This window comes from Taurulus bubalis, assembly GCF_910589615.1.
Source record: "Taurulus bubalis genome assembly, chromosome: 2".
Lineage (NCBI taxonomy): Eukaryota > Metazoa > Chordata > Actinopteri > Perciformes > Cottidae > Taurulus > Taurulus bubalis.
In genome coordinates this window covers 41817169-41845072 of record NC_136590.1, presented here as the reverse complement: position 1 = coordinate 41845072, position 27904 = coordinate 41817169, and the positions used below count along the sequence as shown (strand labels likewise).

At 42.7% G+C, this 27904-nt stretch overlaps 4 protein-coding genes across 5 annotated transcripts; 3 read left to right on the top strand and 1 right to left on the bottom strand.

The window, feature by feature from the left end:
* Positions 1–17: 17 nt before the first annotated feature.
* ei24 (EI24 autophagy associated transmembrane protein) lies at positions 18–7345 on the top strand. 2 transcript variants are annotated; one of them, XM_079237081.1, is made up of 11 exons: positions 18–119; positions 1101–1222; positions 2638–2783; positions 3332–3392; positions 3625–3646; positions 3724–3848; positions 4252–4371; positions 4642–4753; positions 4842–4953; positions 5745–5819; positions 5940–7345. In XM_079237081.1, the coding sequence occupies exons 2-11, from the start codon at positions 1181–1183 to the stop codon at positions 6100–6102; spliced, it is 978 nt and encodes a 325-aa protein (XP_079093207.1). In that variant the 5' UTR covers positions 18–119; positions 1101–1180; the 3' UTR covers positions 6103–7345. The 2 variants fall into 2 exon arrangements, with proteins under 2 accessions (XP_079093207.1, XP_079093206.1); XM_079237080.1 differs by having other exon boundaries at positions 3580–3646.
* An 851-nt stretch (positions 7346–8196) lies between these two features.
* stt3a (STT3 oligosaccharyltransferase complex catalytic subunit A) lies at positions 8197–16226 on the top strand. The gene is made up of 18 exons (XM_079214272.1): positions 8197–8229; positions 8963–9083; positions 9175–9235; positions 9343–9464; positions 9810–9955; positions 10495–10585; positions 10673–10779; positions 10864–11028; positions 11869–12049; positions 12161–12316; positions 12434–12525; positions 12719–12874; positions 13852–14040; positions 14160–14276; positions 14356–14458; positions 15031–15219; positions 15331–15446; positions 15900–16226. The coding sequence occupies exons 2-18, from the start codon at positions 8996–8998 to the stop codon at positions 15936–15938; spliced, it is 2118 nt and encodes a 705-aa protein (XP_079070398.1). The 5' UTR covers positions 8197–8229; positions 8963–8995; the 3' UTR covers positions 15939–16226.
* A 711-nt stretch (positions 16227–16937) lies between these two features.
* On the bottom strand, positions 16938–19331 carry LOC306754015 (cytoskeleton-associated protein 2; the record flags this gene model as incomplete). Its single annotated transcript, XM_079237927.1, has 6 exons — positions 16938–17438; positions 17556–17799; positions 17903–17960; positions 18054–18327; positions 18422–19206; positions 19287–19331. The coding sequence occupies 6 exons, from the start codon at positions 19329–19331 to the stop codon at positions 17159–17161; spliced, it is 1686 nt and encodes a 561-aa protein (XP_079094053.1). The 3' UTR covers positions 16938–17158.
* A 3867-nt stretch (positions 19332–23198) lies between these two features.
* On the top strand, positions 23199–26659 carry LOC306753769 (52 kDa repressor of the inhibitor of the protein kinase-like; the record flags this gene model as incomplete). Its single annotated transcript, XM_079237687.1, has 5 exons — positions 23199–23284; positions 24219–24336; positions 24473–24571; positions 24684–24720; positions 24843–26659. The coding sequence occupies 5 exons, from the start codon at positions 23199–23201 to the stop codon at positions 26657–26659; spliced, it is 2157 nt and encodes a 718-aa protein (XP_079093813.1).
* Between the last annotated feature and the right edge of the window lie 1245 nt (positions 26660–27904).

Genomic DNA, 27904 nt, shown 5'->3' with positions numbered 1-27904 from the left:
ATGTTTTGCTCGGCCCTGGCTGCTCGGTAGTGTCTGTTTGGTTGTTGTTGTTTTTGTCACGTTGAGGGGCAAAAGAAAGACTTGACGAAGTTAACATAAGTCCGGGCCTGTCGCATGAGGTAAGGAGCAACCCGCGGGGAGCCGTGTTCTCTGTCGGACTTCACGTCCCGACGAAAACACCTCAGTTAAATGAGTTGTTGAGCGTTAACGGTCAGCTAGCAACAAAGACAGACGAGCTAGCAGAGCACTAAACAAACCAAGGGAAGTGAAACAGCAGAGAGAGAAGGAGAGACACCATGCTAACCACACTAGCTGCTCAACGAGTGGCTTCGCTTGTTACGCTACAATTGTTGTGACTTTAGTTTTGTCGGTTAACGTCAGTTGCTCCTCTCGTGAGCTAACGTCTACCCACCGAGGCAGCTCGCGCAGTTAACGTTACACAGGGGAGAACGTGATTAACGTTTTCACTTGTTATAAAACCTGTATAATCGACCGAGACCCAGTCTGTTGGTGACGTAATTGTTTAATAACATCACCAAGCAAGACACATTGATGGGTGTGTTAAACCAGCAAAGGACAATAGCAGCATTTATTAAGCAAATATTAGTTATGTATTTCTCATTTCAGTATTAGGATAAGACACAACACATTAGTAAACTAGTTTGTTTTCTGTTCTTCCTTGTGTGATCTACATTAAACTGTAACAATAACCCCAACAATATTTCGTGGTATGATAGCATAGTGTCTAAGACAAAGCAAAAATACTTAGCTGTTATTAAAGCTAAGTGTCACGACCAGAAGGATTTGTGTCACTGTTCTTTGAAGTAAAATAATAAAAAAGGATTAAAAAAGGACAGGTGATTGTTTTTCATAATTGTACTGAATTCTACGAATGATATTGGATAAACATGGATATGGCAATTAAGTGAACAAAACCTCTTATTATAGAGCAAGCAAAAATAATGTGCCTCTAGCAATTGTATCTCCCAGCACACCAAAGTGAGTCTTGTTTTGGTTGGATCTGTATCTAAAAGGCTATTGATGATATCTAGAAAGAGCTCTTTCCCTCCTGTTAATCTCTCGGTTCTGGCTTGTGGCAGGTTACTGGGTGAGCCCCTCCCTGCCATGAGCGCTGACCACCCCTCCTTCTGCAGTTGATGGATCTGCAGCTGGTCCAGAGATGACAGACAGCGTCAGGGCCTTCCTCCGCAATGTTGCGACGGTCAGCAGACCCACACACACACATATATATACATACATACACACACACACACACACACACACACACACACACACACACACACACACACACACACACTGAAGGGTGTCGTTCATTGACGGGAAGCAGATCCAGGTTTTCAAAATACTACGTTATTTTGAAATAGCAGAGACATACACTCAATGGCCACTTTATTATTAAACCTAAATCAAAAGTTGATTATTATATTTTGCAACCTTCATGCATGTGAATGGGGAGGACAATAATATAATAATAATTCAGGACATCACAACACCACCACCGTCGATGACCTCAATAATCACATTTCTAGCAGTATCAACAAAAGGGGACGGTGGAACTTCATGTTCTATGTAGACCATGAACTTTATCATTGTGTACCATCACCTTGAATGTGAGCTGGCTGTACTCCAAAAGAGTCCAAAGATGATGTTTGTCCTCCAGATATCTCTTTTGTTTTCCCATGAATGCGTCCCTCTGCTACCTGCATATAGCAGAATAGACGTTGTGGACCATCCTATGTGGCGTTCAATATTACATAGAGAAAGAAGGCGTAATGAAGTAAATTATCAGATAAATACATTGTGAATATCAGCAATTGGTAAATTTGGGGGAAAAAGTTACCCTCTAGTAATCCACCTGCTGTTGCTAAAACTGTCATTTCACTTTGGTGCCAAATAGTAAACCAAGCTCACAAATACACCTGTTAGTCATCTAACATCCAGCCTTGCTAAGCAAAATAAATAAGAACACATGTTAGTTTCTGTGTACAATGTTTATTTATAGCAGCAGCCTCTAGTTGGTTGCTCTTAGAACAACTTTAGCATTGTTGATGCTTTGCTAACAGGAGCTAAACTGGCTAAACGTATAGCAGTTGGTGAGCTAGTTGCTTAGGAGGCCAGGGATTGGCTGAAAGGTGAGAGGGGCAGTGACAACACCACTGTCATGAAAAGTGTTAAATGAAGAGTGAAACTGTGAGATAGTGTTATTGAGGAAAATACGATGATAGAATAAAAACAGCATTTTGTCCTATTAAAGCTTAAATAACATTTCAAACTAATAAAAAGAGTTGCGTCTCAAATCTCTTCAATTGTTGATTTAGACCTGTCATGTAATAAATTAAGTTATAACAAGTCATCTGCAGACGGCAGAAAATATGTGTGGTTTTAGTAGCACTAAGTAAGAAATGAATATGATTCTGGATCAATGCATGACATAAAACATCCTTGAAACCCTCACATTTTAAAATATTGTTGTTGGGATCTGCCTTCAAATTCCTGTCTCGGCCTAATTCTGTTCAACAAGCACTTAGGAGACATGGCAACACTTTGCAGCGGCCATTTCTTACGAGTTAGAAATAATCACTGTATGTGTATTCTCTCTCGCTCTGGGTTCTCCAGGGGATCAAGGACTCCATATTGGGGATTGGAACAATCTCCAAGCTGGATGCCCGCATCCAGCAGAAAAGGGAAGAGCAGCGGAGGCGAAGGGCCAGCGGGGCCCTGGCACAGAGACGGGCACAGAGTGAGGAGCGCAAACCGGACAAGTAGGCCAAAGAAGAAGCTGCATATTCTGGTTGCACTGCCACTGATTTTCTTACTCAGCCAGAGTCAAACATGCTCATAGATGTTTCTGTCTGCATACATCATTGCTGTTTGGGGGAGTTATTGCAGCTCTTCTAAAAATAAGTTGCAACTCCTCCTGATATGATAATCTCAGGAGAACTTCCTGCGCATCTCTCATGCTGTGCACCATATCCCACGAGTTCCACCAGTCAAATGCTTATATTTACCTTGAGACAAGGTTTGTTTTCTGGCATTCTTAGCTAAAGAGCAGGAGTTTACACAGCTTGAACATAAGCGTTAAACTCAAGTCAACAAAATCCCCATTTACAGTATATCCCCCAATATCCAATATCCTCCTCATTCTCAAACTGTTACCATGCATACTTGTGAGCAAACGGAGACGTGTTTAAAGCATCCATCGGTCTGTCTGACTCTAGTTAAGGGAGAAAAGTCAAGTTTACGTGAAACCAAACTACACTGTACCATTCAACAGTGATGCACATTGATGTTATTTTATTGTCTCTTTCAGTGACCCCAAAGTAGCCAGCAGGATTTTTCAGTGCTGTGCCTGGAATGGAGGAGTATTCTGGGTGAGGTTTTTAACTTACTGTTACAGTACATCCCCGTCATACACTGCTAAAAACTTACCCCGACTTACCTTTTAGCTTCTATAAACATAGAACTAAAGTCCTTCTGGTAAATGTGAGCTAAAGGCATCACCTCTCAGGTAAAAGCGTGAGTTGAGGACTAACTGTCGGGTATCATTTCTCTCTCCAGCTCAGCCTGTTTCTCTTCTACCGGGTGTTTATCCCACTGCTGCAGGCTCTCACAGCAAAAATCATCGGTATGTATGGCTGCTAGTGAATCTGCTCTCCGGCTCGTGGTAAGGACCAGTCAGTCAACAAGCTGTTTTTGCTCCAGGTGACCCCTCCCTCCATGGCAGCGTGTGGTCCTGGTTAGAGTTCTTCCTGACCTCCGTCTTCAGTGCTCTCTGGGTTCTCCCTCTGTTCGTCCTCAGCAAGATAGTCAACGCCATCTGGTTCCAGGTCAGGCCCTGCTGCTTTGTCAGGCTGTAATGACGTGATGTCAGAGCAAGTGGTCTTTTTTTTTACTAAACCGATCCACATATATATCCACATACAGAATATCCACAAAATTGCATCCTCTTCAAGGGTCCTAAATGGCTTTCGTGACATGCTTTTATTGTCACTGCATTGTGAATTTGTGGAATAAAGTAGAAGAAAAGTGGAGGTTTCTGCCACAACTTCACCTACTTCTAACGTGCATGGACAAGGGAAGAAGCCTGAGGAGCTTATTGTGTACTGTCATGTTGTATTCCCATCGCAAAGCAAAAGACTGCATCCCAAATCTTAATGTTAATAATGTTGTTGCGTCTTCATATGCTTTGCTGCCACAGGTGTAGATATCAGGTGTTGTTCTCTGTTGCAGGATATAGCCGACTTAGCATTTGAAGTGTCTGGATGTAAAGCGCAGCCGTTCCCCAGTGTCAGTAAGATCATTGCAGACATGCTCTTCAACCTTCTTCTCCAGGCACTCTTCCTCATTCAGGTACGTTCTATGTAGACTGATGCTGTGGTTTTTCTTTCCTTTTGAAAAATATCGACAATTACACTCCACTCTCACTTCAGAGAATTTTCTAGATATAAAAAAAAGTGTTCTGCCGTCACACCTTTTTTTTAGCACCACAACTGATCTGGATTCATTTTGTACAGATGGTACAACAATCTAAATCTCTGCTCTCTAAGTTAAAGCATGAACATGCACATGTCTCTCCTCCCGGTGAACGTCACTGTGTTGTGTATTCTCGTGGTCCTCTAGGGCGTGATTGTTAGCCTCTTCCCCATCGATGCCATCGGAAAGATGGTTAGCCTCCTCCACATGTCGCTGCTCTACTCCCTGTACTGCTTTGAGTATCGCTGGTTCAACCACGGTGAGATACTCGCATTGCATCTACACCCAGATCATCTGGATTGATTGGAGAACCCAAACAAAACTGAGCCTGTTTATGTTTGTTCAAGGCATTGAGATGCACCAACGGCTGTCCAACATCGAGAGGAACTGGCCGTATTACTTCGGCTTTGGTCTGCCCATGGCTCTGCTGACCGCCATGCCCTCCTCATACATCATCAGGTGAGACTGCTTCCCTATATATAGTGCAAAGCTAATTTATTTTGGAAGAAACACAAGATGAAATGTGAAATGAAATGAAATTGTTAGTTTTTTCTAATCTTTTTTGTGCTGTACTATTGTCATGTCATCATAAGGTTTGTTTTGTGTATTATTTTGCCTGTATTAAATTTTTTAAAGAAAGATAGGAAATAACCCAAATGTTAATTGATGATGAGAATTATCATTAGGTGTAGCCTTGCTTTTTACATTTTCTTTAATTAAAGCGTGATTGTGTATGTTGGGTCCATTATCATCTTAGAAACTGTTCTCAGGTTACTTTGTGATCTACTGTACTTTTTCAACTATTGAAAACTCCCAAAAATGTTTAACATAATTCATCAAGATGTGGCCATGAATATGTCAATAGACCTGGAAATTGCCATTTTGTTGTGTGTGTGTGTGTGTGTGTGTGTGTGTGTGTGTGTGTGTGTGTGTGTGTGTGTGTGTGTGTGTGTGTGTGTGTGTGTGTGTGTGTGTGTGTGTATTTCTTTTTTGTTTACATTAATATGCACCACCAAAATGTTTTTCAAATGTCATTCATGAAATTGATTAAAAATAATGATTATAGAGTTGTTTTAGGGTTTTGGGTAACACATAACATGACATGTAGATTTGTGTTTACAAAATAGCACATAACACAGAGGAATTATTAAAAGAGCAGGAGGAAAACGGACCTCATGTTCTCTCTGGGCTCAGCTATCCTTTACTGCATTAACCGTATGCCATGTTGTTGTTCTTCATTCTCTACCCAGTGGCTGCTTGTTCTCCATCCTCTTCCCTCTATTCATCATCAGCGCTAATGAGGCCAAGACGCCATCAAAGCTGTAGTAAGTAAGGAGTTGTGCAGACTCCCTTGTTCTCCTCCTTTAAATAAAGAAAATGTTCTTTAAAAATGCGTTGCCATGCACAATCCCCTGATCACGCCTGTGCTTCCCCCGCTCTTTCAGCCACTTCCAGCTGCGTCTCTTCTCCCTAGTCGTCCTGATCAGCAACAAGCTTTTCCACAAGACGGTCCACCTGCAGGCCTCCCTGACGTCGTCCACCTCCTCGGAGAGGCTGCCGTCACCCCACACCTCCCCGACCCGCCAGAGACCTCTCCCCAGCCAGTGATGGAGCCGCTTGAAGGAGATAGGAAAAGCACTCCGTGTGGAAAAAAGTGATTCTTCCAGGCGGATTTCCTTAATTGAAGATGACATGTGGTGCAGGACAAAGGGTTTACATGTTTTTTAATCTAATCTTTATCTCTTTGGTTATTCGTTTGCAGAGCCCACCAGACACATTTTCAGTGTGACACAAAAAAACGACTGCCCCGTGCCTCACTCTCAAAACACATTATATACTCAGCTCTTGACTTGTTTACTCTTTTTTTTTTTGTATAATGTGCCATTTGAGTGACTCTCCTTTAGTATATTACAGCACAAGAAATCATTTAGTTTGAATATGTTTAAGCAAACGTGTGACGAAAGGATTTTTAAAACTGAAGGGGCTTGTTTGTATTCAGAAGCAAAGCACAGTCTTGTTGTACCCACAGTGTGTGCGTCACGTTGCACGTCACATTCCTTCCTCGCAGATTGAATGTTTTGTTGCACATGGATGTGTTTTTATGTCAAATCATGGTGTCCTATCAGTTACAGAAATAATGTTGTATCGTTAAAAAAAAGTAGAATTTTAGTAGAATATACAAACCAGTTCAGGAGCTGCTAAAAAAAAACAAGGGTTGGTGACCTTAGTAATGGAAACCAAGTCACATCGTCACTCGTCGTGTGTTGACTGAAGGTTAGCTTTTTGTCTCATCACAAATTGAATCTCACTCTACCGTCCAATGAGATGTGCATGTTGCAAATCACGAGGTGACGCCAGCGAAGGAAAAGCTGCCGGAGCGTTTTCAGTCTGTGTGAATCGAGTCGGTGATAGGAGAGATGACACTGCCAAACTGTTGCTTCTATGTTCTGTTTCTTTCACTTCTATCACCACTACAATGCTCAGCTCTGTAACACAGGAAGGAGTCGCATAGTTAACGTCTTTTTATCTGAACAAAAGGGTGATCAGCCTTGACCCGCTTGCTCTAGTTATCCCCCCGAGAGAGCTGAAGCGAATATACAGTCACGGGTCCCTCGGGATCATCGGGCTGTTTGATTTCTGTGCTGTACATAATGTTAATACACCCCGAATGTTCAACCAAGAAGCCCACCACCACGTAGCCACCCAATCAGAGCGGGGCTGTGATATTTCTTTTTGAAAAACTATGTGCAATTATTGTAAGAAGAGCATAGTGTTTGTGCAGACTGATGTATGTGAGTGAGGTTTTGTAAAAGTAATACGTCTAATTTCAATAAAATTGGTCAGTATTCAATACTTTGATCACTGTGTTCGGGGCTTTTGATACCATGGTGAGGAGTAGACGGGACATTCAGTATCGAGAGTGAAAAGATGAGGTGGAGGGTGGGACGTGTAGAGTTGGTTTGAGACCTCACAAAGATAGTGGTCACACTAAGAAGCTATTAAAACACGAAACATGGAAATACGGTAAAGTTTCTACTGCAGAGGAAAGTGGATGTTTTCCACTAATTTCAAATAAATGTAAGATAAGAGAATCCATTGTTAGTCCCACAGTGGAGAACTTGCAGAACTACAGCAGCAGTGCACACAAGAGACACATAGTAGCTAAAAAAAAATCAAGTAATATAAATAAACACTAAAGAAGAATACAGTAGCAATATTAAATATACAGACGGATTTTTTTTTAAGTATATAAAAGTACTTAAATGTATTATGTGTGACAATCAGTATAATAATGGAGCTGGGTTAAAATAAGCAGATATTGTGAGTTTGCAGTAAATCTGCATCATCGAGAAACACATTTATTGTGACAGCTTCCACATTGTAAATTATGGTTTTAAACTGTTAAATAAATTGTTTATGGTATAGTTAACTATTTATATTCACTTTTTTAATGTGTTATCTTAGGTTGCACCACTGATTTATGTCATTACCAATATCTTGAGTCTCTCACCAGTAGGGGGTGACACGTTGCTCACTCACTAAGGACACGTCACTAGGACAGCGGCAAGGTAGGAAACCCAATGTGACTGACAGCCGAAGGACCAATCAAATTGCGGCGTCATAACCGTTGAGTGACGCTCAACCAATAAACGCGCCGTACAGCGTTGTGGGGGCAGGGCTAGTGCCTAGCGAAGGTTGTGTGTGAATAGTGTATGAGTAACAGGAGCGGAGCGGGTGAGTCTTGCTTGAACATTAAATCCGTAAACTCATTTAGGTGCACCAGTTTTTATTTTAGGCTCTTGTCCTGCTGCCATATGTGAAGGTGGCGCCGAAACCATTAAAATAAGCTAGAGAAGAAGCGCGTGGCTGGGCTGCTCGTTATTCGGCAGCTAGAAGGTTAGCCTCGCTAGCTGCTCACTTTAAACAGGATGGAAGCGGCGTCAACATTAGCCGGCCTGATGCTGAGCGACTATAAGATAAAACAAGACGTCCATTCATTGTAAATGTGCTCAGGATGCATGCTGATAGGTAACGCAGTGAACAAATATGACCTGCTGTTCATTTCGTTGCTCTGTGATGTTGGAACCGTTGCCAGTTAGAAACCACAGGGGAAAAAACGAAGCTAGCTCTTAAAGTTCGCATTAATTGCAGCTCTGTTGAGCTTGATAGTTTGTGCTTTAGCTTTTGCAAAAGCTTACAATGTCCGAAGAAGACAGGCAGAAATCCCTGCAAGTTGTCCAGTTCGGCTGCTTCCTGGTTCCTGACGCCCATCGGAGTGCGTGGCCTTATCTGGTTGGGCTGCAGATGAAGTTGACTCAGTGCAGTTGGGAAGACTTTGATTTTACGAGTTACAGTTACATGGCTTACTTGAAACCTGTCATTTAAAATGTGTTTTTTTTTTTTATTTACTTGCATCCTGTCCTATGCGTACCTGCTGGTCTGACAGTGCTAGTCTTCCTCCCTTCAGGTAGTACGGTGAGCTGTCCCTAACCTCGCCAAAATGTCCAAGCTGGGCTTCCTCCGTTTGTCCTATGAGAAACAGGACACGCTGCTGAAGCTGCTCATCCTGTCTATGGCAGCGATCCTCTGTGAGTCCTCTACTCTCCACACACACATGAGCGTGGTCTCACCAATACTGACCACAATCCCATTGACCCATGTGCTTTTCTGTCCCTTCAGCATTCTCCACCAGACTCTTTTCCGTCTTGAGGTTTGAAAGTGTCATCCATGAGTTTGATCCGTAAGTTCTACTTCTGTTGTGTGTGTGTGTGTGTGTGTGTGTTTTTTTTTTCAAGGATTGTTACTAGTTTTTACAAATGTCTCACCTACACGTCATCTCACCTCCAGGTACTTTAACTACCGTACCACCCGCTTCCTTACAGAAGAAGGATTTTATAAGTTTCACAACTGGTTTGACGACAGGGCATGGTACCCTCTGGGGAGGATCATTGGTGGCACCATTTATCCAGGTAGGAATTGGAAATAAATACATTACATTTCATTTAGCTGATGCTTTTATCCAAAGTGACTTACAATAAGTGCATTCAACCATGAGTACTATCAGTAAGTGCCACTTAAGTGCTACTACGGTGCTACTTTCCATATTCAAGGTGTAGTCGAAAAAGATGTAAATAAGACGGCACAGTACAATGAGGATAATGAATGAAAGCGCATTAACTTTATACTAGTTTTTTTTTATGCCAAAAGTAGAGCACTTGTACATTGCTGTTTAAATGTCAGAAGAGAGATTCATGTCTGCTTTTATTGGCACGAACACAAAGCTGAGACACCTCGTCTCTTCTCTCTCTCTCCAGGGCTGATGATCACCTCTGCCGTCCTGTACCACACCCTACATTTTTTCCACATCACCATTGACATCCGTAATGTCTGTGTCTTCCTGGCTCCCTTGTTCTCCTCCTTCACCACCGTGGTCACCTACCACTTCACCAAGGAGCTGAAGGTAGAAAACGCATGACAAGATACACCACAATACATTTTATTATGGTTACACATTCTTAATAAAATGCAAAGCTATGTTTCTTTAAAGGGGAACTCCAGAGATTTACCTTTTTAAACTTGTATTAAATCAAGAAAATCATAAGATTATTTAAATATAAAGAAAAGTGGTCAAAATCAAAGCAGCAGAGATAACGTCAGTAGTTTTTATTATTATTTATGGCTTAACTATTAAAAAAAAACACTGGATCCTACAATTTCCATAATGCAACACAATAGTGTCCTGGTTAGGCTCTCCTTGCCTAGTCAATGCCGCCATCTTTTGAACTCCTTACCACCACATGTTCCCATGGCTTGTTTAAATATTTGGTTTCTTAATCTCAATTTATTCATCAGGGTTATTTTTTCAGACATTAGAATGTCCCTTTCAAAGCTGCAGAAGACATTGTGCAAGTGATTTCACGGTTTACTGCCTAGACAAAAATAGAAAGCCAGGTCACTGTTTTTATTGATGTATGGATGCACACCCTGTTGTCTCTGTAGGATGCCGGGGCTGGACTGCTGGCGGCCGCCATGATTGCAGTGGTGCCTGGTTATATCTCCCGTTCTGTCGCTGGCTCCTATGATAATGAAGGTATGCACGTGATGGCCGTAACGCATTATGTCAATAAAACCTAACAGAAAGATTCTTAATGAACTCCCTCTGTGCTACCCTACTCAGGTATTGCCATCTTCTGCATGCTGTTGACCTATTACATGTGGATCAAGGCGGTCAAAACGGGGTCGGTCTACTGGTCGTCCGTGTGCGCACTGGCCTACTTCTACATGGTGAGGAAAGCTAAAGGTGCACATGTTTTATTTAACTAATTCAAAGTTTACAGGGGTTCTAATAAGGTGTTTGTGTGTATCCAGGTCTCCTCCTGGGGGGGCTATGTGTTCCTTATCAATCTGATCCCCCTCCACGTCTTGGTTCTGATGCTCACGGGCCGATTCTCTCACCGAATCTACGTGGCTTACTGCACAGTCTACTGCCTGGGCACCATCCTCTCCATGCAGATCTCTTTCGTTGGTTTCCAGGTATGTTACACAAGCTACTCTGATACTCAGCCATGCCTCGGCAGTAGAGATGTCATTGGGCCTTATTCACTAATGCGTGCATATAAATGTTTTAACTTTGTGCACAAAACAAGCATGTACGCAAAATTGCCTTCATGGCACGAGACATTGGTGGGCGTAGCCGATCATTATAGGCCGAGGCAATTAATTATGACCAGGGATTAAGAAAGGGCATCAATTCTCTAGTTATTTAATACATATTGTCAATGAAATAAAAAATACGGACTAACAGTATAAATTAAAGCAGGGGTCATCAACCGTTTTATTTTCACGGACCAGCCTTCACGGTGTGGGCGATTTTAACTATGACGTATCACGTAACCTCTTCACATGTGTCAAGAGGTGTAGACGCACAGACGGCTGTGTCCGCTCATTTTTCAAAATGAAACATCTTTCCGACCTCTTTTTTTCCATTCATTCTTTCTGTGCAGCCCGGTACCGAGGGACCCCCGGACTGGTGTTTGTGGACCGCTGAATTAAAAGTCACCCTAAAACAGAATATAAGACTCAAATGACAAAGTTATGCATTATTTAAAGCATGGGTTTAAATAATGAAATTTGCCCCCTTACAAAGCATGCAGAAACAATAAAAGAAGAGAATATTAATAGCGGCAGGCATTAATACATTCACGATCTTGAATATTGTTTTCTTTTAAACGTTTTTTAATGAATGCGGTTATGCATTTAGTGTGTGTGTGTGACTACATTTTCTAATACAGCCGGGCCTTTATCATTTCTGCATACATGTGCATTGAGGAAGTTCTAAATCCCCCCCATCTCTCCTCTCCTCTCGTGAACCAGCCGGTGCAGTCTTCGGAGCACATGGCGGCCTTCGGTGTGTTCGGCTTGTGCCAGATTCACGCCTTCGTGGATTACCTGCGCAGCAAACTCAATGCCCAGCAGTTTGAGGTTCTGTTCAAGAGCGTCATCTCCCTGGTGGGCTTCTTGCTGCTGTCTGTGGGCACTGTTCTCATGCTGACCGGTAAGCGGGTTGACGAGGTGCACCAGTCGATACGGTAGCAAAACATGTCTCCTTTCCTCTTGTGAGAAACGGATCATCAGTTCTTTCTGCTTCGCACCACGTCTCCCCCAGGTAAGATCTCTCCGTGGACGGGTCGGTTCTATTCTCTGCTGGATCCCTCCTATGCCAAGAACAACATTCCCATCATCGCCTCCGTCTCTGAGCATCAGCCCACAACCTGGTCCTCGTACTACTTTGACCTCCAGCTGCTGGTCTTCATGTTCCCAGGCAAGTGCACACTCTGCAGAAACACACAGAGTAACGAGGGGGTTTAATGAGTGGAGCACCCAGCTTGGCGGGTTGCTGTTGGGTTTTGACTCTTTGTTACCTTCCCTTCCCTCACAGTTGGTCTGTATTACTGTTTCAACAACCTGTCGGACGCCAGGATCTTCATCATCATGTATGGAGTCACCAGCATGTACTTCTCGGCTGTCATGGTATGTCCTCTACAATTCTCCCCAGAGAGCAGTCCTTTTGTTTGCTTTTGTGAGTCGTGACATTTCCCCAGTGGCACCAGAAGGTGGCGCACTCGCGTCATAAACCAAAACTACATTTAACACAGTAAATGGAAAAATGTGTTTTAGGAATGTGATTTGGGTTCATTAAAGGTATTGCTGTTTGCCTCCTCAGGTGCGTCTGATGTTGGTTCTGGCTCCCGTCATGTGCATCCTGTCGGGGATCGGCGTGTCCCAGGTGCTAACCACGTACATGAAGAATTTGGATGTCAGCCGGCCAGACAAGAAGAGCAAGAAGCAGCAGGACGCCACATACCCCATCAAGAATGAGGTAGGAGGCCTGAGGGACCTGCTGGAGGGGGATGTCGTGACACCTCATTAGACTCAAACTGGTTTTACCTAATTGTGATCCTGCAGGATGATAATCACAGGATTGAGATGTCACTATTTATACACAACAGCAAAATAAACTCCAAATGGGAAGTTACAGATATATTCCAAAATAACCAAACAACACTTTAAAGCAAGTCAGGAGTTAGTTGATACTTAACAAAATAATAGATGTTATACAGTCTTGTACAAAGATGCATGTCTCAGTTTTTATATTTAAAGTAGGGTTGCAGAGACCATAAATATATTTGAGCTTTTTTGTCAAATACAGTTTGAGGTATTTGCACTTGACTCCATTATGTCCATTGTATGCTACTTTATACTTCTGCTGTGCTACATGTATGTGACCGCTAGAGTTACTGGCTGCTTTTCCGATTAGATTACAGCATATAATACAAAAGATAAAAGCCAAGCTCCCCATCCTTCATTTTTTATTATCCCATTAATTGTGTGGTTAAGTGATTACAAAAAGGTGCAGACAAGTACGTGAACATGTTCTACCTCATTAATTATGCAACAACCACTCGGTCTTCTCTGGTGGCCCTTCTGGACGGGACGTCTTAGGTCGGGTTCCACAGGACAAAGCTACCTAACTGTATATAAAGAAGTTTAAAGTATCTCCACCTCAACCAGCTACAGCTTTAAGATCCTGCTAACAATCCTATGATGTCATATTGAAGGAATTATAAGTCAGGACTTCTACTTGTACTGCAGTGTTTTTTCTTATGTTGTGGTATTGGTGCTTTTATCGAAGTTAAAAGTCTCTTGGTCAGCTGTGTTCTCTCTTACTGATGAAATGAACTCTTAAGAGAAGCATACCAGCCACCATCTTTGGTTTCAGTAGTCAGGAATAAAAGCCTGTCGCTGGTCCCACGTACAGAAAGGTTGAGCCTGATGGCATCCTGCATATTCCACCAGGTTGCCAGTGGGATGATTCTGGTCATGGCCTTCTTCCTCATTACATACACCTTCCACTCTACCTGGGTGACCAGCGAAGCCTACTCCTCCCCCTCAATTGTCCTGTCGGCCCGCGGAGGCGACGGCAGCCGCATCATCTTTGATGACTTCAGAGAGGCCTACTACTGGCTCCGCCACAACACGCCAGAGGTCAGTCATACCTAAAGAAATGAACATGAAGTAAATCGATATTGAGTTCTTAACCTGAGTTTTGAATTCAATTTAAGGGCCTCCACTCAATGATTTTAAGTGTAACTTTGTGTTTCCAGGACGCCAAAGTCATGTCCTGGTGGGATTATGGCTACCAGATAACCGCCATGGCAAATCGAACCATTCTAGTGGACAACAACACGTGGAACAACACGCACATCTCCAGAGTTGGACAGGTGAGCTGAGAGACCTTCAGGGAGGGATCCTGTTTTCTCTGGTGCTGCTGAGCTGACTGGGCTGCTGTTTGTTCTGTAGGCCATGGCGTCCACCGAGGAGAGGGCGTATGAGATCATGAGGGAGCTGGATGTCAGTTATGTCCTGGTCATCTTCGGCGGACTGACGGGTTATTCCTCGGATGGTACGTACCCATTATCAGTAGCTCAGAGTCGGTACAGTCCTTGCAACACTGTCGACATAAACACGCCTACACACACACACACACACACACACACACACACACACATTGTCACTACAGATAGAAGTGTGACGGAGATGTAATAGGCTTGGGTTTAATAGTCTGTTTGCAATGCTTAAGCTGTGCTATGAATGTTACCAGACCCCTCGGGTGTAATTGCATATATTTCAATAACCAGGTCTAAATGTCCACACTTAAGTTGTGCTTCTTTTTGTTTTCGATGTGATTTGATGTCCCCTTATATAAAAATAAATATATAAATATAAAAGATATATAAATATATTTCCACTGCTTGGTAGTTCACTGTGCAATAAGCTGCCAAACAGATGGTTTTTAGTTTAGTTTGTTTTGTTTCTCAGGGATTTGCCAGACAAGAGAATATCTTAGTTTATACTTTATGCAAAGTATAAACGACTTTGATCGTTCCCCAAATCGTCAAATGAGTCTGAATGTCGCAGAAAAGGCGGGACAAAAGAATAGGGCCTAATATTCATCCATTCATCCTCCCGCCTCAGACATCAACAAGTTCCTATGGATGGTCCGTATCGGGGGGAGCACGGACACAGGCAAACACATCAAGGAGCACGACTACTACACCCCCACCGGAGAGTTCCGGGTGGACCGCGAGGGCTCGCCCGTCCTGCTCAACTGCCTCATGTACAAGATGTGCTACTACCGCTTCGGCCAGGTCTACACAGAGGCCAGTGAGTAACTCCTCAGCGACTCGTGGAGCAATACTGTGGACAAAACACCCAGCGGAGAAGACTTAGTCTCTTGTCCTGTGATTCTGATGATCTCGCTGATCTTCTCCGCAGAGCGACCACCTGGTTATGACCGCGTGAGGAACGCTGAGATCGGCAACAAAGACTTCGAACTGGATGTGTTGGAGGAGGCCTACACAACAGAGCACTGGCTGGTTAGGATATACAAGGTAAAGATGGCCGACTCTTTCCCCCTCTCGTCATTAGGAATCTAATAGAAAATAGTCATATTTTAGTAGAAAACATTTGGGGTATAACTCATGAGCAATAAGCATTTAAAAAAAAAAAAAGAAACGAAATTAGGACGTTGGAACCCCAAATGGGTTTGCTGGCCCAGCTTGGATGTTCTAAAACCGTTTTATTTGGGGCAATGTAGGAAATCACAGATTATGGGGAAAATATAAGTGTAAATTACAACATTTCTTTACAATTTTAAACCTGGAATTAGAGCTGTAACAATTAGTCAATTAATCAATGTCAGAAAGCTAATCAACAACTATTTGGAGTATTAATTTATATCATGTAACAAGTGGGAATTTGCTACTTTTCTTGGACTTTTTATTATTATTATATAGAACAGTCTTTTGAGGATGGCTTATGCTTTTTCTTGTTCTATATTTTAGGTCAAAGATCTGGACAATCGGGGTCTTTCAAGGACATAAACCGTCGGTGGAAACGGCCTTTTAGCGCACAGCACTGAACACCTTCCCCTGTGGTCTGCAGATGAGTGGCAAGAGAGTACTTTTTATACCTTTTGTTTTGGGGGAAGAAAATTGCATCAAAGAGATTGTTTTCTTTTTTTATTTTGTTATAATGAAACGTCTCATCTGAGATCAGAAGGAGCTGATGTTGAAACGTCCAGTCTGATGTCAGGAAGTGTAATTCGCCGTGAAGCGGTTCCGTAAGAGTGCTTTGGGTTTTTACAATGTGGTCTATTAAAGTGGGATTAAACATGATCAAATAGTTGTCTTTTCTTTTTTCTCTCACACCTCTGCACAGAACAGATTTAATTAGAGAACTCGCATGAAGTTAAAGTAGTCGGAGCAGTTTATGAATCTGGATGGGACTACAGAAGTTGCTGGGCAACCTCTTTTTTTTATATATAGGTTGTTGTATTTATGAAATTACAGAAAAAGAGACAATTATTGACATTGTATTACTATTTTACCTGTTATAACGAATGTATATCAAGCTGTTATGAGAGAAATACACTGGCATGCATAGGACTACATTGAAGTCAATTAAAACACAACTACGCAGGCCTTCAGTCCTCCCTGTATTTGTGGCTCATGGTCATCCTGTCACCAGAAGGTAGCGGGTTCGATCCCTGTCCTCCAGTCTAAGGCCTTAGCCACTTTCTCACTGCTGCAGCGATTGAGAAATCACTCATCTGCAGCTTGATACTTTTCAGCCAACGCTGTGCTTGTTCTGGAAGTCTTTTAACATTACATCGTGTTTGCTAATTTCTCACCAGAGCATACAGGTAAACCAACAGCATTGGCAGTGAAAGCAAATTAATACTTCCATGCAGAATTAAACTATTTTACTGCAGGACCTTTCTTTTGGGGTATTGATCTATACAGTATGTAGGATGAAGCTGCATTTAAGACTTTGATACAAGATTTCTAGAATTATTCAAACAAAGAAACCATTTATGATAAGACAATATTCTTTTATTACAGTGCATTTAGAAATACATGGCAACTTATATTAAAATGAATGATAGTGTCATACATTCAGAAGACAATAACAAGGGGAATAAAGTTCCCCTCCCAATATGATAAAAACTATTTTGATTAATAAAAGAACCATTTAAAACCATCAGCATAAAGTGTCCATTAGCTCCAGTCCCATACATTAGTATTTTTTCTTCTATCGCACGTTACACATTGACAGAGTCCCTCGCATTCTGGTCTGGCAGGTCGTCTGGAAATGCATGGTTTTTTCTGTAGATGTAGGCGTTGTGATCGTCATCCAGCTTCATCAGCTCGGCCAGCGACGACACGCAGGGATCCGGATCCACCAGCATCGGCGGCAGGCGGGAGACTTTCCGCTCGATGCGGCAGGAACGGCGAACCGGTGTGAGGAACTTCAGGTCTTTGATGTTGCTCTTCCTCCTGGACCTACTTGTGCTGGCCTCTTCGTCAATCGTCTTCTTGACCCTAAGCAAAGGATGTTTGAAGGAAAAAAAATACTCATGTCAGACGTGAAGAGAAGATAACTTTGTTGCCGTTGTTGGAATAAACAGCTGATTGCAGAGGAAAAGTGGATGGACTCACCTTTGCAGATACGGCGTGGTCTTCACACTGTACTTTATCACTGAAGCAGCCTCCATCTGTGGCATGGTCTCCTTCACACACTCAACGTCACTTTGTCCTTCCTCATCCTCACTTTCTTCTGCTTCATCCTTCACTTGTTTAACATCCTCAGACATCTCCTTCAGCTCCCCTTCTTCACATTCATACTGTGGTTTGCCGTCCTCCATTTTGACATCACCGAGCACATCAGTCACCTGTGAGAGCTCTAATGGACAGAAGCAGGTGTACATTTTAAATCATGCAGTGGATAAATTAACCTCATGCCACCTTTAACGGCAACACAAATCATAGTGAACTAGTGGACTTACCATCCGATCTAGAGGGCGTCGCCATGGCTTCCAAAGCGTCACACAGGTTTACAACAATCTGTCAGAATGAAGCGGAGAAAAGAACGTGACGCAACAATAATATATTTAAATCCAGATCAAATGGAGACAGAAACACGGCGCGTCTCCTTACATCATCCACGCTGCCCTGCGGGTCATCTTCAGAAGTGTCGAGCAGGTCCAGGGTGGTGTTCATGACCGTCGGAGTTCGGCTGCGAGTGTTGAACACGGCTCCCTTGGAGTCTGGCTCACGGGTTTCCAGTCTGGGTCGGGGGTCGCACTGTGCTGCCGGCTGTGGATTGAGCGCCGCAGAGACTCTGGCTTTAGCGGTTTCCGTGGTGGTCGTCGTCGTGGCGGGTCTCTTGGAGGTCTTGCCCTTGGAGGCCAGCCACTCGGCCAGTTTCGCCCTGCAGGAGGGAACACGCAACCGCTTTGAGCATTTCTGATGCACAGTGGCACGGGGACAACGTGTGTGTGCGTGTGCGTGTGTGTGTGTGTTACCTTCTCTCCTCGGCAGTCACCATGGTGAATCTGTACTGACTGAGTGCACTTGAGACAGCAGGTTTGTTGACCTGCTTGTTTGTCACTAGACTCCTTGGCTTTGAGCTCTGAGTCACACTTCCCTTGGTGGGGGCCACTCTGGCGTTTCTGGAGCTGGCACTGGCTAGCGTTGATGGGACGGTCCTGGCAGGAGGGCGAGCAGAGTGGAACCCAGCAGGACGGCTGACGCCAGCAGGCTTGGTCACCTGAGCGGGTCCATCCATCACTGACTTGGGCCTGGTCCGCACAGGTTTGTGTGCACCGAGTCCAGGAAGGTCAGCAACAGATTTGGACCTGCTCTTCGTCACATTTCCGACCCTTTGACCCCCTGTTTTGGGTGCTGATGGTTTGAGGTCTGCCCCGCCCATGGTGGCGGTTGACTTCCACATAGTTCCAATCTTTGACTGGACAATCTTTCCTTTGTACATGCCGGGAGCGGATTTTGATGACGGCAGAGCGGCTGGGAGCTTTGGAGCCTCTGCAACTATTTTTCTGTGTTTCACAGTCTGCTCGGTGAGGAAGGCCCGGCTGTGTGTTTGACGTGGTTTGACGTCAGAAGCGGCAGCAGCTACTTTCTGCACAGCCTTTACCTTTTTCAGAGCCTCGGCAGATGTTGACCGTGAGTCTAGCTTGGCTTTAGGAGGACCGTTTCTTGCCAGGGTATCTTTTGTCAGTAGGAGGGAGTTGTTGTCTCTTCTGATGAAGGACTTGCTTTCATATGCAGGCTTAGCATTCTCTTTGTTTCCCTATTAATAATAAAATATAGGTTAAAAAAAACTGTACGTAGTAATATTTTATACGATATTCATTGACGTAACGAGCTTACTTTCTTATCGGTGTTGTTTCGTCTAGAAACTACGACGTTGTCCATCGTGAAGACTCGACCAGTTAGATCAATGGAGACTGCTGAAAGGGAAACAAAGTAAAATATTATATTCCGACATGAGGAGTCTCGTACACTCGCTGTATCTAAACCTATATGTCAGTAAAGTTAGAACCGATAACGTACCTTGCGGTCAGCTCTGTTGTCAGTTAGAGTCCGAGGAGACAGTCCATCCACAGCAGCACAACAAGAGCCAAATACGTCTCTCGCTAAGCATGAGATTTAACTTGGGGTTGCTGCGCTACAATTGGTCACACAAGTCTCGCGAGATAAGAGAGTTGGCCAATAGCGTGTCTTGAACTCAGAACGAGAACGGGAGAAGCTGCAGTCTTTCAGGCTCCTCCCCCTCCGTTTGAAAGTTTGAACCCAAATAGGATTCCACGGATACTGGCTCGACGCTCGCGCCCAAAAGTGATTGCCGTTCGCGGGAGCGCGCCTGCACCCTGTTAAAGCTGTAGCGGCCTCAGTTTGTTGTCCACAGCAGCTGCTTTTAACTGGACCTGGGTCTAATTGTCATTACGTGGAAATACACATTATTACATGCCGGTGGTCATGGCAGATATCTTTGTGATAATAACTACAACCAGCCAAACAAGTGTTTGCAGTTCAGTAACCAGGCATTTACATGATGAGACAATAGGACGAGGATTACATATATGATTGACAGTGAAGACTGGGAGGAGAGGAGAAAATAAATATTATTTTTTAGAGCAACTGGACTGTTTATAAGGCTGTAACAAGCAACAGTGGACGAAGCAATCCGGTAGGAGACAATAATGCAATGTAATGATACTAACTGCCGAAAACCCCCTATTTCATAATATGAGGCTAATCAGAGACTCGATGGCTAAACAAACAAACAAAGTGGGCATGGAGAGAAAACAAAAATAATGTCTATATTGAGGCCACATTCTGCTCATTTGTGCGCCTGAGATATAATTCGTGGCCTCAGTTTAATTAATTCGTTCCCATGTTTTGATTAATTTGTGCGCTGGAGATTGGACATCAGCGTCTGTACCCAGGCGGCCCACCAGAGGGCGCTGTAGGACATGATAGGCGTTTCTCTACATCAGACACAATAATGGCAACGTCTGCTATACATGTTTCTCTTCTCTAGAAACATTGATTTGTAGTGCAGCTGCTTCCTGCCTGCTGCTGTCACACTCAACAATCAACACTGTAGAAACTGATCATTCACTGATGTGCAATATCAATTAAACTGTTTCTATCAATATTTAATTTGTGCAATAATGTAGATTCAACTGTTTGGTTATATTTAGCTTTCTAACAGTTTAATAATCTATGACAGGCCTAGTTTTTTTTACTGTTGCTTCTTTGTTCATTGACAGTTTGCTATATTTAGTGTTAATTTTATTTCATATTCTTTTTTCTTTTTTTTACCTGTTACATGTTAGAAGTGAATACATATAAAATGAAACTAAAGGATTGTCACTGTCTCATCCCCATCAACATGAATCCCATTAGTTTATGACTGTATAACAAATATTTTTAAACCTGTGCAAGATATATTGTTTGTTTTCAAAGACGACCGAATGCTGCTTCACTTTAAATGTTGGAGAATTGAGGAGTGTCATTTTTTGACATTACACACACACTTTAGACTTAGCCTAACCTGACCCTTTACCAATGACCTAAATATCAGCTTCTGTCCCCAATGAACTGGTCTTTGGTCTGCAATGTGTCCTCAAAGTTAGGAGCACACACACATCTGATGTTTCACCATACATCTGGCTTATGTCCAATTATTGGCTATAGAGTGTTGTATGCAGACAGCAGCCACTGGGGTTCAGAGGTGAATTAAAAGGTGCTCTGTCTGTATTAGAAAAGCAAAATGTTGGTAAATATTCTTAACAAAGTGCTTCACTGTACTCCAGATTATTTATTGATGGATCTGTCAAAAGAGCAGGTGTAGATCTAATTTAAATCTTTATTGAGAGAATTGTACATGTTTTCTTAATTTAAATACAATATGACAAATCCTACATGGTCTCAGACTGCACTCTCGTGCAGGGTCTGTGTGGAGGAAGTTGAAAGATGTTTATGAAAGCCATATCTTATACTTATACATTTATCTTATACTTAATTTGTTGTTTGTCTCGTCTAACGTCTCATGTCTAATGTATGCACCTTCCACCTAGAAAAATTCCTCGTTTGTGTAAACATTCCTGGCAAATAAACAGTTTCTGATTCTGATATCGTAATGAGAATGGATACATGCCATCAAACATGAGTCACAGGAAGGATTAGAGTTACATCTTTAACTAAATCAGCGTTCATTTCATCGTGACCTGCTGAGGAATTGTGTAAGGGCTCAGTGGTATCCATGATGTGACTGCCTCGGGGATCACATTAATGGGAGGATGAGTCCTTTTCTTTTATGGACTCCAGTTGCTTGCTAGAGAATGATGCATGTTAATAAATTACATATTAAACTAGTAAACAATACACTGGCTCTGCAACAACAAATTTAACGTTGGATTATCATCCAGCATGGAAATGGGAATTTAAATAGATTGTTTTCTTTCTTTCACAACTGACTGATAGTTGTCAAAGTATATATTATTATCTGATTGGACACACCTATTAGAATAACATCTTTAACTTGTGTATTTCTCAGCATCTGAATAATGTATGTGTGTACAGCTACATGAAGGTTAACAGCCATCGTTTACATTCCAGAGGGAGGGCTGCCATGACCCCCATGAAGAAGTGTCCTGCAGACAAAGACACTCCACCGGAGCACAGCGTCAGACCTCTACTGACTTTTACCTCTGATGACTCTTACTTTACAGTAAAAGCTCTTATTCTGGTGCCACCCCACCACAGACGAGGCAGCATGATTCGTAAAACTGATGATCAAAAAATTCAAAGATCTCTGAATAGATTTTAAAGCCCAGGAAGTTTTATGTTATCTGATCAGTCAGTCGGATGTTAAAATAATCATTTGTATTATCAGTTTACTGATTAATCCGTTTACCATTAAATACAGATGAGGATGGATGATAGGGATGCTGACATCCTCCTGTCTAGACAGAGAGAAAGGGCTGAAAGAGAGGAGTGCACGGTCCATAGCAACCCAAGGACTTGCTTGTGCACCAGCATCACCGGCCATCTCACAGCATATATGTACATTTAGTGCCTTAAATTATCAACTAAATATCATACGGGTTTACATTTTATGTTGATATTTCTTGTGGCTAAAAGGGGGCAAAAAAATAAATCTCTTTGTCATCTTTTTTATCGCATCAAATAACTAATTAAAATCAAACTTGGACACACATCACTGCACACTTTGGCTTTATTTTAGGATAACCCTATGACTCAAACTTCACTTCACAAAAGGGGATTTGGTAATGTGCCATAGTGGAGACGGTTCCGAAACGTTGCATTATTTCAACCTTCGGGTTTTGAAAAGACTGCTGAGGATTGTGGGAAAGAAGCACAGCGCGCCATTTGATAAATACGCCAAGCCTCAAACACTAGTTTGAACAAGGAAGCGAATGCGCCTTCAAAGTAAAACTATAACGTTTATGTTTTTGCCACATGACTTCACAACCTAACATAGCCTAATTGGAATACAGATTATTTAGGAGGTTTTGACAAATTAAATGTCATACATTAGAATAATTTGCAAAAAAAAGAAAGAAAGTGGGTTTTTATATTAGGAAGTTATATATGTAGTTACCACGTACTTTACTTTGAAAGAAGAAAACAAAAATCGGAAATTGCTAATCGAGGTTTCAAGCTTGACAGCTAACTAGCGTTAGCAACATAGTCAGGCACCCTCAGGAGGATTTCACCGCTAAAAAGACCGAGTTTATTCTCACACGTAAGATGCTGAATCACTGCGCGGTGCTGAACTGCACGAGTGGAAAAGCAGACTCTCAGCCACTCTTCAGGTTCCCGCATGACCCAGAAAGGTAACTATTGCTAAAGATGCTAAAGCCAACAGGAAGCTCTCAGGCTGCGCGGTTGTTTGTAACCAGACGTAGCATACGACGCGGCATGCATTTTAAACCGAGGGGGGACTTAGTTTGAGTTGTCAACATTTGGTTTTTGGCGACATTTAATGCATTTGATCCAGTTGCGCATCATTTATTAAACATGTTACAATATGTACAGACATCCCTATTTTCCTCTCAGCACGCGGACGTTCAGCAGGCTCACGCGCCCTTCTAGCTAAACATAGGAGGCACATCAGAAGACGTGTTAAGAAATACTACTTATTCTACACTAAAACAAACACTTCTCACGCTATAACAAATACTACAGTTGCATGAAGTTAAGCTCCAATTCCAACAACGGCAGAGGACCTGATATCCTGAACGATTTCCATAACATTTGATAGACCTTCCCCATAGCAGAAAAGACACAGGTGTAGCGTTAATTAATAAAGGTACAGGTGTAATTAACGTTAATAACATTAGATCCAGGTGGGCTGGTTCCTGGGTCGTTGTATCGTGAATTACATTTTTAAACTTTCACGTCTGCTCTTTCTGCCATCTCAAGTCAAAATGTCTGCCCTGAAAAAATTTATAATATTCTCAGTAGGAACACTACTGGTGTATGATTTTATTCATCTCCACTTGGATGCTTGATGCTTCACTTGTCCTGGGTCCATCCATACATTGCTTATTCATTGCATCCTCAGCAGCATGTATTTGTAAATCAAACAAAAGAGCCCCTTATTGTTTGTGTAGCAGTCAACAGGTGGTGTGGTGTATAATAGCTCATGCCATCCTCAGTTAAATACACATCATTCCCTACTAACCGGAGATGAGTGTCCAGCCATTCATTTTTGAAAAGCATGTTTAAAGGTCAATTCAATGTTTTAGCTTTAACTTCTCCTTTCAGGTCCAAGAAGTGGGTTGAAAAATGCCAGAACCAAGACCTCATCGACAAGTCACCCAGCCAGTTGTACAGATACTACAGACTTTGTGGAAAACATTTTGAAACATCTTTGGTCGACAGCGTAAGTTGTGTTTGTAAGTTACTATGAGGACAATTTGATCCCAGACATTGCAGGACATTTAATGTAATTGGCAAACTTGGCGTCAACAAAAAAAAAAAAAGCGTGTGAGTGATGTAAATGTAACCTTTGTTTTCAGAACGCTCAGAGTACAGTGTTGAAGGATGACGCCATACCAACTATCTTTGACGCACCAAGCCAACCTCAGAATGGACAGGCAAAGCGCAGAATAGAGACGGTGGGTCAAATAAATACATCTTAATTCATTTAAATAGGGGAAAATATTTTTTATTATTTGATAGTTTCTAAGTAATCACATTTAATTTGTATGTGACTATTTATCATTGCAGACCAAAGACGATGAAAAGGACAGCAAAGGGAGAAAAAGTAAGTCGAAATATCATATCGCACACGTTTATTGCTCGACGTTGAAAAACCCCCATATTGGTCACATGATTAATAATTGATTTGGTTTCCATCTTGCAACTGTTTCTCTTTCCTTTTTTTAGAAATCAAAGAGTCTCAAGCAGACACCGCTCAGACAGATGTCCAGACACTCACAGAGGAAGAGGAGTACAAAGAGTATCTCAAGTCATTATTTGATGTTCTCGTGCTGCTGGGGGAGCAAAGCATTCCTCCGACGGGGCCTGGTGATGACAAACAGGATGGCCTCGGGTCAAGCAACTTTCAGGCGTTGTTGGAATATCGCATGACTTGTGGAGATGAAGTCCTTAAGAAGAGGCAAGACGAGAAGAAGGAGTGCTGCTCCCCGGCTCTGCTGAACCAGTTAATCGAGGTGAGCGAGAAATGCATCCGCAGTAAGCTGATGGAGGAGGTTCAACAAAATGGCTACTTCTCATTAATTACCGCCGACTTGGTGAAGTTCTCAGGAGACTGGTACCTCCCCGTCTTTCTCCGTTACGTGGATCAGTCTAACTGCCCACGGGAGAGGTTTGTGGGTTTCTTGTCCTTTGAAGGAGATGGAGATGCCTTAGCAGAGACACTGCTGTCTGAAATGACTGAAAAATGGGGCTTGGATATGGAGCAGTGTCGAGCCCAAGCCCACTCCTACACTGGGACACATTTTGGTAAAATGAAAACATTTGCTGCCAAACTGACAGAGAGGTTTCCAATGGCGGCGCTGGCACAAATATCTACTCGTACATTAAACCTGTCGCTGGCAAATGGTATGGCTTTGTCAGGGGTTCAGCTGGTCTTGTCCACCTTTAAGAAGATCGAGTCTTTCTTCAGTCAGTCCCCTTTACTGGTGTCAGAGTTGGAGCACGCCATTTCGATTTTCTACCCGGACAAAGAGGAGAAGGCCAGCGAACTTCAGGAGATCTGTGGCGGCAGGTGGACCAGACGTCATGATGCGTTTGAGGTGGCGGTGGAAATCCTGGAGGCGTTACTACTCTGCGTGGACAGTGTTCACGACAATGAGGACATGAGGTGGAACGATCAAGTCACACACAACGCCTTGGAGATCTCAAAAGCACTCGCTGATTTTGAATTTGTCATGGCGCTGATCGTGCTGAAAAACGCCCTGACACTGACGCACGCCTTTGGGAAGAACGTGCAAGGCCCAACAGCGGATGCCCACTTTGCTTCAACCAGTTTAAACGCGGTATTGCACACCCTGAAGGAAGTGTTTGACAACATCGACGTGTATCACGAGTTCTGGAACGACGAGGCCATCAACTTAGCCACCGCAATGGAGATCCCAGTTAAGGTTCCTCGGTCGTTCCTGAGAAAGCACCAGTTAGAATCTGGAGCCACGCGGCCGGAGAGTCACTACAAAGAGCACCTGTCCATTCCCGTGGTGGAGCACGTCATCAGAGAAATGACGGAAATCTTCTGCGAAGACCACATGAAGGTTCTGAGATGTCTGTCACTGGTCCCCACTCTCATAGAGCAGAAAAAGTCTACGAAACCAGAGGAGGAGAGTGTGCAAGTGTTCAAAAACGACATTCCTAATGCAGGAACCCTGTCCACCGAGCTGCACTGCTGGTGGGTTAAATGGAGCAAAAAGGGCAAAGGCGAGACCTTCCCATCCACTCTGCATGAGACGCTGCAGCTGGCCGATGTGAAGTTCTTCCCAAACATGCTCGTGGTGCTGAGGCGGATCGGCATCCTGCCTACCTTGGCTCTGGAAGACGGCTGCGATGTGGCATTCAAGCGCTTCCAGTTGTACATGGACAACACGCCTGACAAATTCAAATCAAAAAGTCTCGCTCTTTTGAACATGAACTATGATGTTGGGTTAGACCTGGACTCGATGGTTGAGGTCTACATGAAGACGTACCCCGACAGGGAGGAGATGTCTTAGTCAGTTGTGTTACGGTAGCTAAACTGCCACTCGGGTTACCCACAGCTATGTTAATGAATATCTAGCCCTCGTACTAAATAGCATAGTTTATAGGCTGGTTTGATTTTTTTTTTTTGTGATAATAATGTAAATGAAAGAATTGCTTGCAGAGTGGCATTCATTGAGTGATGAATACCAAACATCTTTGAATTTTTTTTTTATTTCTATGCTTGTGTTTTGGGGAGTGCTGAGTTCATGGTGAGTTGAAGATCAGGACAAAGTAGTGCGAGGATTAAAGTCTACAATTCTCAGTTACACTCGTGCCCTTTCCCTTTCCATCTTGCTCGTTTGGTATTAAATCTGCAAATGGAGTGTATGCTTGGGTCTAAACAGCTGAGTCTGCTCTGAGACTCACATTTCCAGCGTAGGGTTTCATGTTAATGATATCTGATATGATTGAAGACTAAAACCATTTGGACTACTTACACTGTTTTCTGCAGTGGACAAATAACAATACAATGCTCTTTCAGCCAGGTCTTCCTTTCCACTGCATATACAGTTACATTTTTTAGTTGTTTCTTGTTGCCCTGCCTTTTCTTTAGGAGGCTGTTATCTTATCTGTTGTTGTTTTTCTCCATTTATTGAAATGGGGCATCACGACAACCAATCATCTGCAGCTAAATGCTTGTATGAATTACACTTTATGTTCAGACTACTGCAAGGCTTTAGAAAATAACTTTATATAATTTGAATGCATAATCTTTCTTTTGTATAATAAAGCCATAAATGACTCATCTCTTGCTTGATTTAGATCTTTTTCACTATATACCTTTTATATTCTAGCAGAAAAAGCACAGCTGTGATGATAGCTGCATATCATTATGTGTTCCAGTTAGGTTCCTGTTTTTCACTAGTCATTATAAGACGTCTGGTCAAACATTCATACAGCGCATATTTATGTAAGACATTTCTTCCCTGAAGGACACTTGCAGAAACAAGTAGACTGTTGTCAGTCAGTGTACACATTGTTCTTTTCTGCCAAGACACGTGAACATAAATAAAATAACGGCTGACGCAAAACCTGATGCAGACTATTACAATAATTTGAAATGACAAAAAGATTGCTCGGTGGGATTTAGGATACATGGTCATACATTTTTAAATAGTCTAATGAAGAATATAATGTGTATCCATGGTCTTTGAAGGGCAAACAAATCTACTTCACAAAGTGCGAAGAAGAGGGAGACGAAATATATATCAGAGAGT

Excerpts from the sequence above, each read along its gene's own strand:
- ei24 (XM_079237080.1), top strand. The coding sequence starts at position 1,181 with ATGACAGACAGCGTCAGGGCCTTCCTCCGCAATGTTGCGACG. Across the intron at positions 4,372-4,641 it reads AGGCACTCTTCCTCATTCAG|GGCGTGATTGTTAGCCTCTT; the intron begins GTACGTTCTATG and ends GTGGTCCTCTAG. Across the intron at positions 4,754-4,841 it reads GTATCGCTGGTTCAACCACG|GCATTGAGATGCACCAACGG; the intron begins GTGAGATACTCG and ends TGTTTGTTCAAG.
- stt3a (XM_079214272.1), top strand. The coding sequence starts at position 8,996 with ATGTCCAAGCTGGGCTTCCTCCGTTTGTCCTATGAGAAACAGGACACG. Across the intron at positions 9,084-9,174 it reads GTCTATGGCAGCGATCCTCT|CATTCTCCACCAGACTCTTT; the intron begins GTGAGTCCTCTA and ends CTGTCCCTTCAG. Across the intron at positions 10,586-10,672 it reads TGGCTCCTATGATAATGAAG|GTATTGCCATCTTCTGCATG; the intron begins GTATGCACGTGA and ends TACCCTACTCAG.